General features: G+C 46.5%; 1 protein-coding gene across 5 annotated transcripts in view; it reads left to right on the top strand.

The window, feature by feature from the left end:
• Positions 1 to 16,932, top strand: part of SPTBN1 (spectrin beta, non-erythrocytic 1) — a 196,068-nt gene that overhangs the window by 111,178 nt on the left and 67,958 nt on the right. For all 5 annotated transcript variants that reach the window (XM_057558641.1, XM_057558643.1, XM_007190016.2 and 2 more), the window contains one exon: positions 16,051 to 16,202. In XM_057558641.1, the coding sequence (XP_057414624.1) occupies positions 16,051 to 16,202 (152 nt within the window). The remainder of the gene's footprint in view (positions 1 to 16,050; positions 16,203 to 16,932) is intronic.

The raw sequence follows: 16,932 nt of genomic DNA, 5'->3' as shown, positions 1-16,932 counted from the left end.
CATTGTGGTCGGAAAAGATGCTTTATATGATTTCAGTTTTCTTACATTTACTGAGGCTTGATTTGTGACCCAAGATGTGATCTGTCCTGGAGAGTGTTCCATGAGCACTTGAGAAGAAAGTGTAATCTGCTGTTTTCAGATGGAATGTCCTATAAATATCAATTAAATCTATCTGGTCTCTTTTTTCATTTAAAGCTTGTGTTTCCTTCTTAATTTTCTTTCTGGATGATCTGTCCATTGGTGTAAGTGAGGTGTTAAAGTCCCCCACTATTATTGTGTCGATTTCCTCTTTTATTGCTGTTAGCATTTGCCTTATGTATTGAGGTGCTCCTGTGTAGGGTGAATATGTATTTATAATTGTTATATCTTCTTCTTGGGTTGATCCCTTGATCATTATGCAGTGTCCTTCCTTGTCTGTTGTAACATTCTTTATTTTAGTGTTTATTTTATCGTATATGAGTATTGCTGCTCCAGCTTTCTTTTGATTTCCATTTGCACGGAATATCCTTTTCCATCCCCTCACTTTCAGTTTGTATGTGTCCCTAAGTCTGACGTGGGTCTCTTGTGGCCAGCATATATATGGGTCTTGTTTTTGTATCCATTCAGCAAGCCTGTGTCTTTTGGTTGGAGCATTTAATCCATTCACGTTTAAGGTAATTATTGATATGTATGTTCCTGTGACCATTTTCTTAATTGTTATGGGTTTGTTTTCGTACGTCCTTTTCTTCTCTTGTGTTTCCCACTTAGAGAAGTTCCTTTAGCATTTGTTGTAGAGCTGGTTTGGTGGTGCTGAATTCTCTTAGCTGTTGCTTGTCTATAAAGCTTTTTATTTCTCCATTGAATCTGAATGAGATCCTTGCTGGGTAGAGTAATCTTGGTTGTAGGTTCTTCCCTTTCATCACTTTAAATATATCGTGCCACTCCCTTCTGGCTTGTAGAGTTTCTGCTGAGAAATCAGCTGTTAACATTATCGGACTTTCCTTGTATGTTATTTGTTGTTTTTCCCTTGTTGCTTTTAATAAGTTTTCTTTGCCTTTAATTTTTTTCAAGTCGATTACTATGTGTCTCAGCGTGTTTCTCCTTGGGTTTATCCTGCCTGGGACTCTCTGCGCTTCCTGGACTTGGGTGGCTGTTCTTTTCCCATGTTAGGGAAGTTTTCGGCTATAATCTCTTCAGATATTTTCTCGGGTCCTTTCTCTCTCTCTTCTTCTTCTGGGACCCCTATAATGCGAATGTTGGTATATTTAATGTTGTCCCAGAAGTCTCTTAGGCTGTCTTCATTTCTTTTCATTGTTTTCTCTTTATTCTGTTCTGCAACAGTGAATTCTACCATTCTGTGTTCCAGGTCACTTAACCATTCTTCTGCCTCCATTATTCTGCTATTGATTCCTTCTAATGATTTTTTCATTTCAGTTATTGTATTGTTCATCTCTGTTTGTTTGTTCTTTAATTCTTTTAGTTGTTTGTTCTTTAATTCTTCTATATCTTTGTTAAACATTTCTTGTGTCTTCTTGATCTTTGCCTCCATTTTTTTTTCTGAGGTCATGGATCATCTTCACTATCATTATTCTGAATTCCTTTTCTGGGAGGTTGCCTGTCTCCACTTCATTTAGTTGTTTTTCTGGGGTTTTATCTTGTTCCTTCATCTGGTACATAGTCCTCTGCCTTTGCATTTTGTCTGTCTTTCTGTGAATGTGGTTTTTGTTCCACAGGCTGCAGGATTGTAGTTCTTCTTGCTTCTGCTCTCTGGCCTCTGGTGGATGAGGCTGTCTGAGAGGCTTATGCAAGTTTCCTGATGGGAGGGAATGGTGGTGGGTAGAGCTAGGTGTTGCTCTGGTGGGCAGTGCTCAGTAAAACTTTAATCCGCTTGTCTGCTGATGGGTGGGGTTGTGTTCCCTCCCTGTTGGTTGTTTGGCCTGAGGCGACCCAGTACTGGAGGCTACAGGCTCTTTGGTGGGGCTGGTGGTGGACTCTGGGAGGTCTCACGCCAAGGCGCACTTCCCAGAACTTCCGCTGCCAGTGTCCCTGTCCCCATGGTGAGCCACAGCCAACTTCCGCCTCCACAGGAGACCCTCTAACAACAGCAGGTAGGTCTGGCCCAGTCTCTTATGGGGTCACTGCTCCTTCCCCCTGGGTTCTGATGCTCACACTGCCTTGTGTGTGCCCTCCAAGAGTGAGGTCTCTGCTTCCCCCAGTCCTGTTGAAGCCCTGCAGTCAAATCCCGCTAGCCTTCAAAGTCCGATTCTCTGGGAATTCCTCCTCCCGTTGCCAGACCCCCCAGGCCTGGAAGCCTGACGTGGGGCTCAGAACCTTCACTCCAGTGGGTGGACTTATGTGGTATAAGTGTTCTCCAGTTTGTGAGTCACCCACCCAGCAGTTATGGGATTTGATTTTATTGTGATTGCGCCCCTCTTACCATCTCATTGTGGCTTCTCTGCTGTCCTTGAATGTGGTGTATCTTTTTTGGTGAGTTCCAGTGTCTTCCTCTCGATGATTGTTCAGCAGTTAGTTGTGATTCTAGTGCTCTTGCAAGAGGGAGTGAGCGCATGTCCCTCTACTCCTCCATCTTGAACCAATCTCCCTTCATATCCTGTACATCTTTATGTGCAAGTAGTTCTAGAAAGTATCTAAGGTGTGATTGGTAGGTGGAGAAAATGCATTTTAATAATTTTGATATTGCCCACTTACCCTCCCACCAGCTACATACTAGTGTGTCCATTTCTCTGTGTCTTCAGACAAGATTTGTTTTTCAAATTCAAGGAACAGAGTTTATTTTCGCCTACTTTCACCTAGTCCTGGAAGTGGAACTTTTGCTGTCTGACGCCCCAATGGAAACTCTCTGGGCCTCCAGCCCTTCCCACTCAATTCCAAGATTATTATCTTTATAGAGGCTGTTGAGGAGGAACTGCCAAGGACTTCATGAAGCAATAAAATGTCCCAAAGAACAAATCAGCTATAGCAGTAGGTTTCCCAGGCCACGTCCAGGTAATAGGAGTAATACTTACCCTGTGACAGGCCCATTCCCCTACAGACAGGCAAAACTACAGCAAACAGGGACTTCCCTGGCAGTCCAATGGTTAAGACTTTGCCTTCCAATGCCGGGGGTATGGGTTTGATCCCTGGTCAGGGAGCTGAGATCCCCATGCCTCAGGGCCACAAAACCAAAACATAAAACAGAAGCAGTATTGTAGCAAATTCAGTAAAGAGCTTAAAAATGGTCCACACCCAAAAAAAAAACTTAAAAAAACCCCAAAAAACGAAACTACAGCAGCCAAGTTTCGCACACCTGTTGTTAAGCTCCCAGTTTTGTGGAGTGAGAGTTAATGCCTTGTTAGTGGGGGTGGGGGCCTGCGGGGGTGGTGGTGGTGGTGGTGTGTACTTTGGGACATCATAAAGCTTCTGTGGGAAGATACTTACATTTAAGTTAAGCGGCACTGGGCAACAGGTTTAAGTTTCCAAATCAAACAGAACAACAGAAAAACCAATCTCCCCATTTATGCCCCGTTTTTGTGTTTTCACTTGAAAAAATTAAATTAAGGTAGATGACCAGCTGTAAGCTAGGAAGATTCAGTGTGATCCAGGGCACATCTTGTGCATTAGCTTCTGTAAAGCTATGCTTAAATCTTTGATGAGGGTTCCTATCAATGAGAAATAGGTACTGATTTAAAAAAAAAAATAGTATCAACCGTTAACTGTCCTGCCCTCCTTTGATTAGTGTGAGCCACCCACCTGTTGACTAGATTATTACAGGGGTTGACTCTGAGGTCATTTCCTCCTCCAGTTTTTCTGTCCTCCTTTATTAAAACAAGGTACTGTACATTGTGTACTTATAGAATCTGCCCGCCAAAACTCTGTGCCGTTTGGCTTTGTAAGAAATTTCGTGTGGCCATTTATTCTGTGTGTGGGGTTGAGGAAAGCCACAGAGGAAGCTAGCAGAATTGTTGCGTATTTGATGCTGTGAGTGATAACTTTCTCTTCATTTTGATACCTTAAAAATAACTAAACGGTAGTTGAGTATGGGTATCAATTATCTACTGCTGTGAATTTCCAAGGAATTGAAAATTGCTGGTGAACTTTTAAAAACTGAAATACAGTTGATGTACAGTATTGTTAGTTTTAGGTGTACTACATAATGATTTAACATTTGGGTATATTATGAAATGATCACTATAAGGTAAGAACTCTTAATGCTTTTAGGTGCTCTTTCCAATGCCTTCATAGCGTTTACTCAATAAATGGTTGCTCATTGGTTGATAGATTGATCCAAGATGAAAAAAAGGACAGTAGACCTGTATGGCTGAATGTCAAATACTAGTGTGTAGACCATTTGCTCTTCTGTATGGAATCAATTTCCAGTGAAGTAGTTGGCTGAGTTACATATATAATCGAGGATTGGGTCAGCATTTATCATTCAGTAATTACTTCTTGGATGAAGGATATGCATCGTGAGAAGTGAAATTTTGGTTTGATGCATTGTGATATCATTTAGAAAGTAGTGCTAAGCTCTGAAATTATTTAGTTCAGTCCAGAGAGCAGGTCATCTTTATAACATTGTGCATTTTGTATTTTCATCTTGGCACAACTACTAGTTATTTCTGAAATCCAAGTGTAGTTTGGACACCTTTCTCCCAAACACACATGAAAGCTTGGACTTATTTAATTTTGGAGTTTGGCACTGAAGTTGAGAGACAGTCTTACATAATTTATTCTGCCATTTCAACCCTCATAGTTTTTGTGGTGCATCATGGTTATTGGCAAGAAGGGGTTTAGGTGACTAATTTGTAATGCTCTCTAGGGCAGAAGCCAGTTTTAAAATTCTTTTGTTCCATTTGTTTTTAAATATAATTTCTCTTCTCATTAAGTGGAACCTTGTCATCATTATATAGATCCAAGTGGTAACTGGGCATCACCGTGGCTTTCTTTGTTCCAAAATGCCAATCCTTTGTAGATTAAATTTACACACATAGCCTTATTTGGAGGACTTCCATGATATCTTAGATTTTCTTACATAGGCGCTTGCATAATCAGTTCATTCAGAAATGATTATTTTAGTAAACACTATACTATCCATGAAAAGCAGACAGCTTTAGGGTGACTTTTAGGTCTTTGACTGTTCCTTCTTGTTTGTGTGTCTTTCTAGTTTAAAAAAAAGAGTCCCTTGGAGCTGAGCTTTTTGGACTCAGTGAATTACAGTTAATTTGGACAGCCTCATTATACAGGAGGGTTATCAGGAACTGTCCTGAGTGGCTGCAGTTGGTGCAGGCATCTTGTTGGCCGCCTCAGCCTCTTTGAAAACACTGAGTAGTAAGTGTCCTCTTGCATCTTGAGTGTCTGACGGTAATGTGACTCTCGTGTATGAAAGAGAGTTCTGTTTTCCTCCCTGCACTGTTGACCTTAAGCATGCTGGAAGACTGGAAAAGATCGAAAAATCATAAGCAAGGGCCAGGGCACACACTTTTTGATTTTTAATATACTGGTTTAGACCAACTACATACAGTCCACAGAACAGAATGGCTCCCTTTTTTGTTCATTGCACGAAAAAAGAGGCATAGTAAACTTCTCTCTCACCACCTGCACTTAATCCCAAGACTCCTATAATAAAAACCTACCTTTAAGCCCTTGAAAATGAAATACAGGATTTTGTCTTTACCAGTGAATTTGTGTGCCACGTAACAGTCTGGTTTAGAGTATATTATTTACTGCTTTTTTAGTTGTTGCTTAGAAAAAGTAATACCACACAGACACACGCCTTCATATATTACAATTAAAGTACCTTCATAAAGTCTTATCTTTAGTGTACCTATTATATTTGTTGCCCCTTAAAAAATTCTCTCCTAGTCTGTATTAATGTGAGCATTCTGCCATATAAGTTTAATAATTAAGGATATGGTATCTGTTTAGGTCCAAGCCTTTTCCATCTTTTGAGGATATTACAAATTACCCTCAGTCTACCTTGACTTAATAGTTCGTAGTCTTCCTTCCAGGGAGGATTGGGGAGGAGAGGTGGTGGCGAATAAAATGTCCTTCAGGGTAGGAATTGAGGACCTGAAGCTTGTGTACCTGGAGAGGCGGGTGGGAAATCTGGTCTCCAGCCTCCTGGCTCTTCCTCATCCTTTGAAGGGGAAGAGAAGGTGCGGCCTTGAGTTCCGGGAGCCTGTGGTGCACATCATGCTTTGTCCCTCCTGACAGCTGGGGTAGCGCTGTTAATCCTGTTGTGTCGTGGTAACCAGATAAATACCCCTCAGCTGAGAGGGCCCTGAGTTGTCCCCACACCACCCCCTGCCCCTACTGACCTGACATGTGGGCAGCGTCCTAGTGAAATAACTTAAAAAGAAAAAAAAAGCGCATGTGGCTAGAGCACGTCACCCTGGCCTCATGTCCTTGAAAATGGAAGCTAACAAATAGGATGTGGGACCAATGACATTATAAAAGGTGTTTTAAACCAGGACTTGACAAACTTTTTCTGTAAAGGGTCAGATCGTAGCTATGTTAGGCTCCGCAGGTCACGTGGGGCTCTCTCTATCTTATCAACTCCTCCTCCGATGCCCCTCCCCGACCCTCAAAAGAGGGAAAAACCCTCTAGCTCCCAGGCTGTACAGAAACAGACTATAACGCCCGAGTTTGCTGATGCCTGTTTTAAATTTCAGTCATGAAGAAACTGAGCTGAGATGGATGGCTGTGATTTTTGTGCTGTGTGGGGAGGTGGCATCACGTTTTCCGCAGGCACTGTTGGATGGGATGTGCGTAGGAGCTTCGGGATTCTTCAGGGTTCGGCTCCTGGGTGGGCCTTTGCTGGCTGTACGCCCTCAGGAGAATCCCTAGAACCTTTCTGGGCCTTGTCTAGTTAGAACTGACGGCCTCCACCAGTGCGTAGGAGCAAAGGAGGACTGACTTCATCCTTCGTCCTCCTGATTCTCCTTGGCTGTGGTTTCAGGCTGGTTCCTGCTGGCCTGTCCCACAGAGGTGGAGAGTAGCAGGGCAGCGGGCTCATGGGATGGTTTCCTGTCTGTGAAGGCATTTTGAAGCATGCCACCCATTTTCAGGCAAATGGAGCGGGCGGTTTCTGAATATTTCTTCCTGAGGTCCTGACTCTGTGTTTTAAGGCACTTCGTCTCCCCTCCTGGTTTTGGCATCGTGCGCTACTTCCTTCAGCCTCATTCTCATCGCAGAGCAGTCGGTGCTGTTGCTCTGCCGTGTGCTTTCGGAGCTGGCCCCCGTCGTTACCTCCACCTCCTCCACGGCCTCAGCGGCGTTGGTGGTTTGTGACCTTGAGGAGATAACCGTGGCAGGGGCGGCGGGGGCCCTGGAGTGTGGCTTGCTTTCTCAGTTCATCACTGCAGGCTCTCCTCCAGAGCTTCCCCGTGCAGTGCCTTGGTTTCCACGCTGGCAAAGCAGGGGCTGTGCTGCTCAGGAGAAAGACCCTCTGGAAGCTGTGAGCCGGGCCTGCACAGCTGACGTAAGCCGTGGGTGCCGGGTTACAGGGAGTTCATGCTTGTTTTATAGTTTGCACATCAGAGTGTTAAGTACGAGCAGAGAATTGCATGCTTGCTACACATGCATTTAGAACAGATGTTTACATGTGTTTTGTCCATGAAGCTGGCTAAACTGTTAGGAAAAGTATTTCAACTCAAGTTCTATTTATATACAAGTCAGCAAACATAAATTAAAGGCCCCCAGACTAATCCGTCACAGGGCCTTCAGTCAAAAGATTAGTTTCCTTCCTTTTGCTGCCTCAGGATAACAGTTTGATTTTCTATTATCAGTACAGCCAGTTGCCTGTTTCCGGTTTCCTGTTCTGTGTGTTTTGCATGTTGCTCTTGGGAAATGATTTATTTATTTTTTCAAGCCAAGGCACATATGGGGACTCCACCCTACTGTATTCTTTTGTTTTGAATTAGAATTCTTTTTTTTTTTTTTTACCAACTCAAGAATTGAGCTTTAATGGATAAATTGTTAAAATTAGAATAAATTAAGTCTTGTGACTATTGGCTTGTTTGGGTCATGTTAAAATCATGTTATAATTATACCCTTATATGTTTTGCAGCTTTGCACTCTTACTGTATGGGCGTGTGGTGGCCATTGCCCCCAGAACAAAATAAAAACAAACAAAATTTTGTGAAACTTTTTAGGTTAGCTTTGGATCCCTTTGAATCTGAAAGACAGTACCACAAAATTGCATTTTTATCATTTATCAGACCCTGAAGAACAATTACAGTTCAGGTGTTAAAAGTTTTTAGTGACATGCAATGATAACGTTTAACTGCTTAGGGCCTGTCTATGTGATTTGGAAAATGTCTTTCTTCGTTAACAGTGGGGGCCGCCATCAGCAGCAAGACTTATTGGGAGCCTATTTGTTGGGCACTGGAGGTTTGTTTATTCATTCAACAAGTGTGTATTGTGATGTGCACCACCCCCCTGCCCCCTGCCCCACAGTCCCCAGGCACATGCTGAGGCCCTAAATGGATATAGAATTGGAGGCAGTTACAGGCTAGCTGAGGAGATAGGACACAGGATACATAATAAAAAGATGAGAGGGACAGAGACCTCATCCCACCAAGTGAGATCCTCTTGGAAGAATGACTCTTGGCCTGGGTCTTAAAAGAAGGGCGAAAGAAGAGCAAGTACGTTCCAGGTTAGGAGAATGGTGTAAGCAAAGGTGGGAAGAAGGAATGTGCAAGGTGAGAGTTGAGAACACGATGAATGAAGAAGATCTGTTGGGTTGTATTGGAACACAGAGATGGGTGGGTGTCAGGGAAGATCCCAGACGAAGCAGGTGCCCTGGGGGAAGCTGCTGAGGAGGCTTGAACACCAGGCTCAGATTTGGACCCTCTTGTAGATGGCTGGGGTCCTTTGAAGGTGTTGGGTTCAGTGGTATAACTTTGAAAAACCACTGTTTGGGGGAAGACAACTATGGCAGTGATGTTTAAGCAGAGTAAGAATGGGAAAGGCAGAAGGCCGGGGATTTTAGTAACTGTTGGATGACGGGACCCGAAACCATCCTAACTGTAGTGAGTTTTTTCTTCCAAACACCCAAAAATACATTGTTGAAATCATTCTCTTGGCACCTGATCCTGTACTGTTTTGTAATATCTTCTGTTATTTCTTTAACTTTCCATGTAGAAAGTTTCCCCAGCTAGACTTCTAGTCCATTGAGGGCAGGAGAGCTTGTCTTATAGAGAGAGTTCTGCATGCAGTATGCACTTTGTAAAATGTTGGAGTATTGTTGATTTAAATAGCCACTTGTGGGGATGTGTTCATGGGACACTTGCTTTACCATCTCCTTTTGATGTCTTTTCCGCTTCCATCCTTGTACCTCCTTTCCTTCTATGAACCCAACTCTGTACCTAATTTAGCTATGTGTTTATATGGAGAAAAAAGTAAGGGATTGCCAGCCCTTGCTTAAGATAGGCCATTTATCTTAGCACAATTGAGGAAGATCTTGATAGAAAACATTATTGGGTTATATCAGCAGGTTCAGACTGTTTGAAAAGTAGAAGAAAGATTTGCTGTCTTTCGCCAGGTATAAATTCAGTCTTTGAGGGAATAATAAATGGGGTCATTGGTCAGTTCCCGTTTCTGTATTTCCCTTATTTTCCATCCAGAGATGGTTACATGCCTTCAGGCCTTTCTTCATCCCTGGCCCCCGTCCCTTTCCATAGCTGGAGCTGTGGCATATGGTGAATGTGGTTATGTTTAGCATTCTGTACAGAGGGTGTTGCAGAAAGATACTGTACAATCATTTCCATAACACAATGCCCTTCTGTTCATCAAAGCTATTTCTGTATCCTGTAGCTTAACTCATGCTAACACAATGTTCATTTTTCCAGTTACAGCCAATTCTCCAGAGTAAGTAAGTTTTGAAGTGTTCCAGCCTTCCAATATTGATCATAGTCATTCCCTAAAGAGAAAGGAAGTTGATTATGTGCTTCTAGAAGGGGAGGATGGAGAGGATATTCACAGCCCTTTGGTTGATCCTAAGCAAGTACGGTTCTCTGTTCTGAATATCTCCTCCTCTTTCTGTAAGACGTCTTCTAAAAATTTCAAGTTAGGTATCACCAACAAAAGACAAGTGAGTCTCGATACTCAGAGGAAAGGATCCTAATCCTTCTTAACCTAAACAGTGGAAGAGACAGACCAACACCCAAAGACACCCACCCAGCACTCCCAGTGTCACTGCTGGCTGGTGACACTGAGCAGCCCACCACCTCGCCAAGCCTTGGGCTTTGCTGGCGATCACGCTGGTGTCCCACCTCCCTGACGGAGTTGGTGTGCAGATCTAGTGAGCTTTGAGAAAGCGTAAATTGCTCTTCAGATGCATGATGGTGCATTGCGGGCACATCATCTTGTGAAATTCTGTTTTCGGGAAAGAGCACCATAATAGAAAGCCATTTATAATTCAGTCCTTCCAATCAGAGGCCAACGCAGATGTTGTCACCCATTCAAGGTTGGGTTTCTTGTTGGCTTCCCAGTGGTCCTCATTGACCAGGTGGTTGGCTAGTTCATGTCTGAGGCTGTGGAGCTAAGAAGACTTAGCTGGCTGGATCTTCACACTTGGAACGGCTCTGGTTCCTAGGTTCTCGGGGTTCCACGGACATTCTGGTAGAATTTGTGGTTCTGGCAAACTTATTTTTGAGAGCTGCTTTAAGAGCCGTTCCTGACTACCACCCCTGCACTGACACACAAACTGCCTCACCAGGCTCTCTTCCACAGAGGGCTGCTGGGTTCTTTTTGCCCTTTCCTCACGTGGTTCCCCACTTTTGTTGCCTCCGGACTGCTGCTGCTGTGGCTGCCTCAAGTCCCGGCTTGTATCGGTCAGGTGTGCGGTAGGTAGGCTTGTGTCGGTCAGGTGTGCGGTAGGTAGGCTTGTGTCGGTCAGGTGTGCGGTAGGTAGGCGTGTGTCGGTCAGGTGTGCGGTAGGTAGGCGTGTGTCGGTCAGGTGTGCGGTAGGTAGGCGTGTGTCGGTCAGGTGTGCGGTAGGTAGGCGTGTGTCGGTCAGGTGTGCGGTAGGTAGGCTTGTGTCGGTCAGGTGTGCGGTAGGTAGGCGTGTGTCGGTCAGGTGTGCGGTAGGTAGGCGTGTGTCGGTCAGGTGTGCGGTAGGTAGGCGTGTGTCGGTCAGGTGTGCGGTAGGTAGGCGTGTATCGGTAGGCCACCAAGAGGTGGCTGTGTCTTCAGGTACCATCTTGGGTTCCACGCTGCCCACCACATTGTGACAGTCATGCAAAGAGGGGTCGGTGAGGAGTGTTCGCACCTGAAGGCCTTTACGTGGAGGAGTGAGGAGCCCTATTCTCTGTAGCTTCAAAGGTGGAGCAAGCTTCCTCGGCAGGTCACAGAGCCAGATCTCGTCTCGATGGAGACGGCATCCCAGCAATTGGAGCTACCCAGTGATGGAGTGGACCCTTTCACAAAATAAAGACTTGGGTTAGGATGGTGAGATTACGGGTGATTCTATATGTTGTATCATTGAAACTTTTTTTTTTTTTAATGTTGTGGTAGAGACATTATTGCATAGTGACTGAGAACCTGGGCTTTGGAGCCAGCCTGCCCTGGAGAGTTAACAGATCCTAACTAATGGAGTAGTTAGGAGTGTAAAGCACACAGATCAGTACCAGGGATGTAGTAAGTACGCTGTGTATGCTATTATTATTTTAATAAGAAAGAACGAGTCGTTTTCTTTCTGTACAACTATTAACCTCCTGCTGTGTACACACACAGTTCCCCCCCCTCCTTTTTTGGAATTTTAAAATAGCTGGTCCAGGTACAGGAGGAGGGAGTTTTTGCTTTTGAAAGAAAGCTGATTCAGATGACTTGTAAAGCCTTGTTCCACCCTGAGATGATATGATTCCCTGATCCCTGGTAAGTTTCTTGAATAGTTTGAGTTGTTGAAAGGGCTGCTTTGCTGGGGAAAGGGAGAGGGAACCAAGGTATGAGAGTTACAACACGCCGGGCACTTTGACGTCCTCGCATTGAATGCCAGAGCAAGCTTTAGGTGAGTCCCTCCATATAAGTATCATGTGGGGGAGAGGGGCACGTACAGCTGAAGGATACTCACAGGGAGCAGCTGTGGGGTCCCTGTTCCTCGGAGGCACCACTGCTGAGTTTGGGGCAGAGACGGGTGGGAACCTGCCGCAGCATCAGGCTCCTCCAGGTGAATACTCCTCGGGGGGAGATGCGGGCATGCTTTGGCTTGATTAACAGCAATACAAGGCCCTGAAAGGGAAAAGGAGGACAGAAATGGCACGGGGGACAGAAATGCCCATGTCACACTGACCCAGACTGAGCCCACCCCTGCGGTTGTCCTTCTGCCTTGCAAGGAAGGAGGCAGCTCTTTGTGGAATTGGGTGGGCCTGAGGGCAGGGAGTTTCTGCTGCCATCAGCTAACAGGCACACCATCCGGATCAAAAAGCCTTTGATGCAGGCATAGGGAGTCATGAATGAATAGTACCCCAACTCGGGTGTCCTAATGTCAACTCCAGTTGGTGTAAGCCCAGAATGTCTCAAGCAGGGTTTCTCAACCCAGCTCAGGCACTGCTGACATTCGGGGCTGGATAACCCTTTGTTGTAGGGGCCGCCCTTTGTGCTGTAGGGTGTTTAGCAGCGTCCCTGGCTCCTACCCACTATGTGCCAGTGGCACCTGCCCCCTCAGTTACGACAATCAATCAAAAATGTCTCCAGGCCTTCCCTGGTGGCGCAGTGGTTGAGGGTCCGCCTGCTAATGCGGGGGACACGGGTTCGAGCCCTGGTCTGGGAAGATCCCACATGCTGCGGAGCAACTGGGCCCGTGAGCCACAACTACTGAGCCTGCGCGTCTGGAGCGTGTGCTCCCAAGAGAGGCCGCGATAGTGAGAAGCCCGCGCACCGCGATGAAGAGTGGCCCCCACTTGCCACAACTAGAGAAAGCCCTCGCGCAGAAACGGAGACCCAACACAGCCAAAAATAAATTAAAAAAAAAAAAAATGTCTCCAGACATTGCCCAGTGTCCCCTGGGGAGCAGAATTGCCCCCAGTTGGGAACCACTGGTCTAAATAACCAGATCAAGTGGAGCTTGTGAGGACTCCCAGAGCTGCTCATCCTTGTAGAACTAGAAGTGGGCGCTCTTCCCTCTGCTGCCCCCACCACCTCCTCACGTAGCTCGGGCACAGTGACAGCAGCTTGAAGTTGGGAACACGCCTCTGGACTGTCTTCCATTGTCTGCGTCGAGGGCCTCCAGCTCCTCGGGCAGGCGTCTGGCCTGGCTTCACTGGGTTGGGAGTGGAGGGGTGATGTCACTGCGCCTTCCCAGGAAGGGTGGAACAAAGGACGGAGTCCCCAAGGACAGGCAGCCTCATCCTCAGCTGGCCCGCTGGGTAGGTTTTTTCCCTCCCTTTCCCTCCTTCCGGTTTCAGAAGCGTTTGTTGTTCACCAAGTGCTCCATTGTAAGAGGACACGCTGAGTTGGCTGGGCTTTGTGTCTCTCGGCTGAGCCCATTTCCTGCCCCTTGTGTGTCGTAAGGGTGTTGATTCTGGTCCAGTCCCTGGATGGAATCTTCCATGCCTTTTCCAGTAAGCCCGAGGAACTTGAGCCCTCCGTGATTTTTCTAGCATGCTCTCGCTACCTGGAGCCTGCTCCTGAGGCGGGGGGCAGAGTAGAGAGTTGGGAAGCAGGAGAGCAAGCGCTCATTCCTTCTGTTTAATTTTATTTTTGAACTTCTCTTCCTTCTCTTCTTTCCTCCCTTCTTCCAGGAGGTTCTGAGGACCCCAGCAGCCCTGGGGAGCCGTCCTCTCACAGATCCTCAGCCTGTCCTGTTTCCACTCGGTTCGCTCTGCGCCACCCGTGGCCTCTTTGCTTGCTTGCGTCTTCATGGGGAGGAAGGTTGGGGTCAGCCTCCAGCTCTTCAGGACAGGGCGCTGTGGGAGCGCACTGTCTTTAGGAGGAGATCCTCGAATCTGCTTGTAAAGGAACCTGTTAATTCAGAACCTGAAGGAAGCCGGGGGTGTTTCTGTAATGTGAGATTCACCCAAAGCAGTGACAGTTAGCTGGGGACACATTTGGTACTTGTTTATTTAGAAATAACTTAATCCAAGCAGGTTTTCATTTTGACCTTGTTCCCGTGATAGGCTGGGTGTGGTAGCGATTTGGAGCCCCAGACCCTTTAATAACAACCTAGGATACCCATCAAGGGCTTTATTAAAGACATTTCCAACTGTGTAGCACGTAAAAGATATTATAATTTAGAAAAAAATTAGTTGACCCTAAATGCACCTGAACCTCGAGTTACTTGCCATCTGTGACATGTCCCTAGGAGAAGCTTCATGTGTCTGTGTACTCTGCTCTGGACCTGCTCTTTCCAAACAGCCAACCTTCGGCCAAAAAATACAGCTTCTGTGTCACTGTCATAAAGTTACCGTCCATCATGATGATTGTGTGATGAATAACGCATGGGATCTTTTCTCTGCGACCGATCATGATGTTATTGGTGCAGTGCCTTTTTCAGTCTGCACTGTGTCCCTCACTGCCTTTTTCCTTGTTCCCCCATCCTGCCCTTTCTGATCCCTTGCTTTCAGTTGGCCTTTGTTGCGAGGCAAGGCCCTCTTTCCCTCTGGCGGGCTGTTCCCTCGGGGGAAGGCTGGGCCAGGAGGAGCTGCTGGCTTCGAAGGTGGGCGGCTGTCTTGGCAGGTGGCCCGGTGGCCTCACCTGCCAGGTTGGCAGCAGTAAAGGCTCATCTCTTGTTGCCTCTGCCTCATTCCCTCCCTGTGGTGGGTGGAGGCCTCAGCAGAGCCTTCCCTGCAGACATTCCCAGGATACCCTGGCCAGCCTGGGAACCCAGTACACCCAGGCCACCAAGTTCATGCCCCATCAGCAAGGGTGGCTTTTTAGCTGTCACTCAGTGATGCGGAAATACACAAAAAGTTGTTGGAGTCTGCTCCCTTTTTTGTAGATTGGTGGTTCATAAGCATTTGGTGGGTTTGGGCCTAACGCTGAAAGGAGGAAGTCTTGGGTCCTTTTAGGACAGATTTATGCTGATGGAACTGGAAGTGGGGTGAGTATGTGACCAAAGGGTAGCTCAGTAGAGAACAGTCAGGGAGTGTGAGTCGGTGGGTCCAGGGCACATTCTGTGGATCCCTGTCGAAGAGCTTCAACAGCCTGCATTTAGAACATTCTGCAGAGGCAAGAAGATGGGAAGCCTATTTGTATGAAATGTGAAGGGCCGGTTCTAGGCACGTGTGTCTAGAGTTTTGTGCTTTGAATTGGACAGAACTTGATCACTGAGGCTTGAAAAACTTAATACTGTTTCCTGGATGATTTAGATGTGCAGCTACCCCACCTTGGACCATAAACCAGCAGTTGCCTTTTCAAGGAATGGTTGAAGTTTGGAGATGATAGTCGTCTACTCACTTTACGGAAGGGAACACTGAGCCCAGGGTCTCAGCACATTTTTGACGAAACCTCAACCTCGGGCCCAGGCCCTGCTCTCCCAGTGCCTGGCCAGGTCTCCTTGTACTCTGCCAAGTTGCCCACCATTGTTTCTGCTGTTCACTGAACATCCCACTCAGCAGGTGAAAGGGTCATTGCAGATCAAGGTCATGAGTGAATTTATCTCGTCAGGTGTTGCCTGATCCTTTGTACCTGAGGGAAGCAATTTCTGGCTGTCTCCTGAGCTCTTCTGCCCCACGTCCTTCTGTGTACTGTGTGCGTCCCCCACACTGGGGAGGAATAATAGCTGACGCCCACGTTAGAAACTTTACCAGCCAAGTATTATACTATCGGGCAGGGCTGCAAAGGACCCCACCGTGACCTTCTCTGTCGTGTTGCCTCTTCAGCAGAGGTGGGAGGAAATGAGATGAGTGCGAGCAAAGGATGCCCTGCTGGTGGTTATGCTTAGGGGCTCCAGTGTTCAGGGATTGTATGGTTCCTCTATTCCCGAGTTGCTGACCATGCTTTAGAGGAGCTAAGGTTCATTACAGTTGAGTTTTGCTCTTCTTCCTTTGGCCAGCGTCTCATGCCCCCACTGGCACACACCCACCACTGCCCAGGCTGTGGTTGGTGGTAAAGTGAGCTCTCCTCTGCTTGCAGATGAACGTGAAGCCGTGCAGAAGAAGACCTTCACCAAGTGGGTCAACTCCCACCTCGCCCGGGTGTCCTGCCGGATCACAGACCTGTACACTGACCTTCGGGATGGACGGATGCTCATCAAGCTGCTGGAGGTCCTCTCCGGAGAGAGACTGGTAAGAGGGGATGTGAAGTGTGGTGCATTGTAGGTGGGAAAATGTTTTTTTGAAAAATCAAGTGTGGAGTTGTCTCCTGTTGATTTCTGCAGTTAACGGTTGATATTTTTGAGGAGGAGACTCTTCATAAGTGAGATGAGCACGCTGGGGAAAGCTCCAGGGTAACATTCTGAATCTGGGTGATTTTCTTGAACTGTAGTGAAGCGGCTTCGTTCTGGTTATTTGCAAGGTTACTACCTTTGGTCAGAAAGGTCTTGGCTGGTGTCCCCTGTTGAACAGGGCACGGTGCTGGAAATTTAAGGGCCAGCCTTGGGTGCTGGCTCCAGGATGTACCTGTATCCCTTGAAATCATGGAATAATTTTCAGTTTGTGTCTTACTGATTCTCTGGAAAATCTGAGCTGCTGTTTTAAGGTGGCAGGAATTGAATTCAATGGTCCCTGGTGTTTTTTTGGTTTCTTCCGTGCACACTTTTTGTTTTGGGGGTGGAGGGAGAGGCTGGTGCTGTGTCTCCTTGGAAACTTGGAGCTTTGATGAATTCCCCCGAGCCGCCTTTTTGGGCAGGGGAGTTGTCAGCCTACAGTGAAACTGTTCTCCCCATTCTGTTTCCCAGAGCTGCCATGGCTGTCTCTGATGTGACTTTTGTCTATGGACCTTTAACGGAGGAATCTTAAACCAGTCACTGTAACTGACCCAACAGGTTTTGTCTCGCCTTGGTGTGGAAATGGGTGC

The sequence above is a fragment of the Balaenoptera acutorostrata genome, chromosome 12 (genome assembly GCF_949987535.1).
Source record: "Balaenoptera acutorostrata chromosome 12, mBalAcu1.1, whole genome shotgun sequence".
Lineage (NCBI taxonomy): Eukaryota > Metazoa > Chordata > Mammalia > Artiodactyla > Balaenopteridae > Balaenoptera > Balaenoptera acutorostrata.
This window is presented reverse-complemented; position numbering and strand designations above follow the sequence as displayed.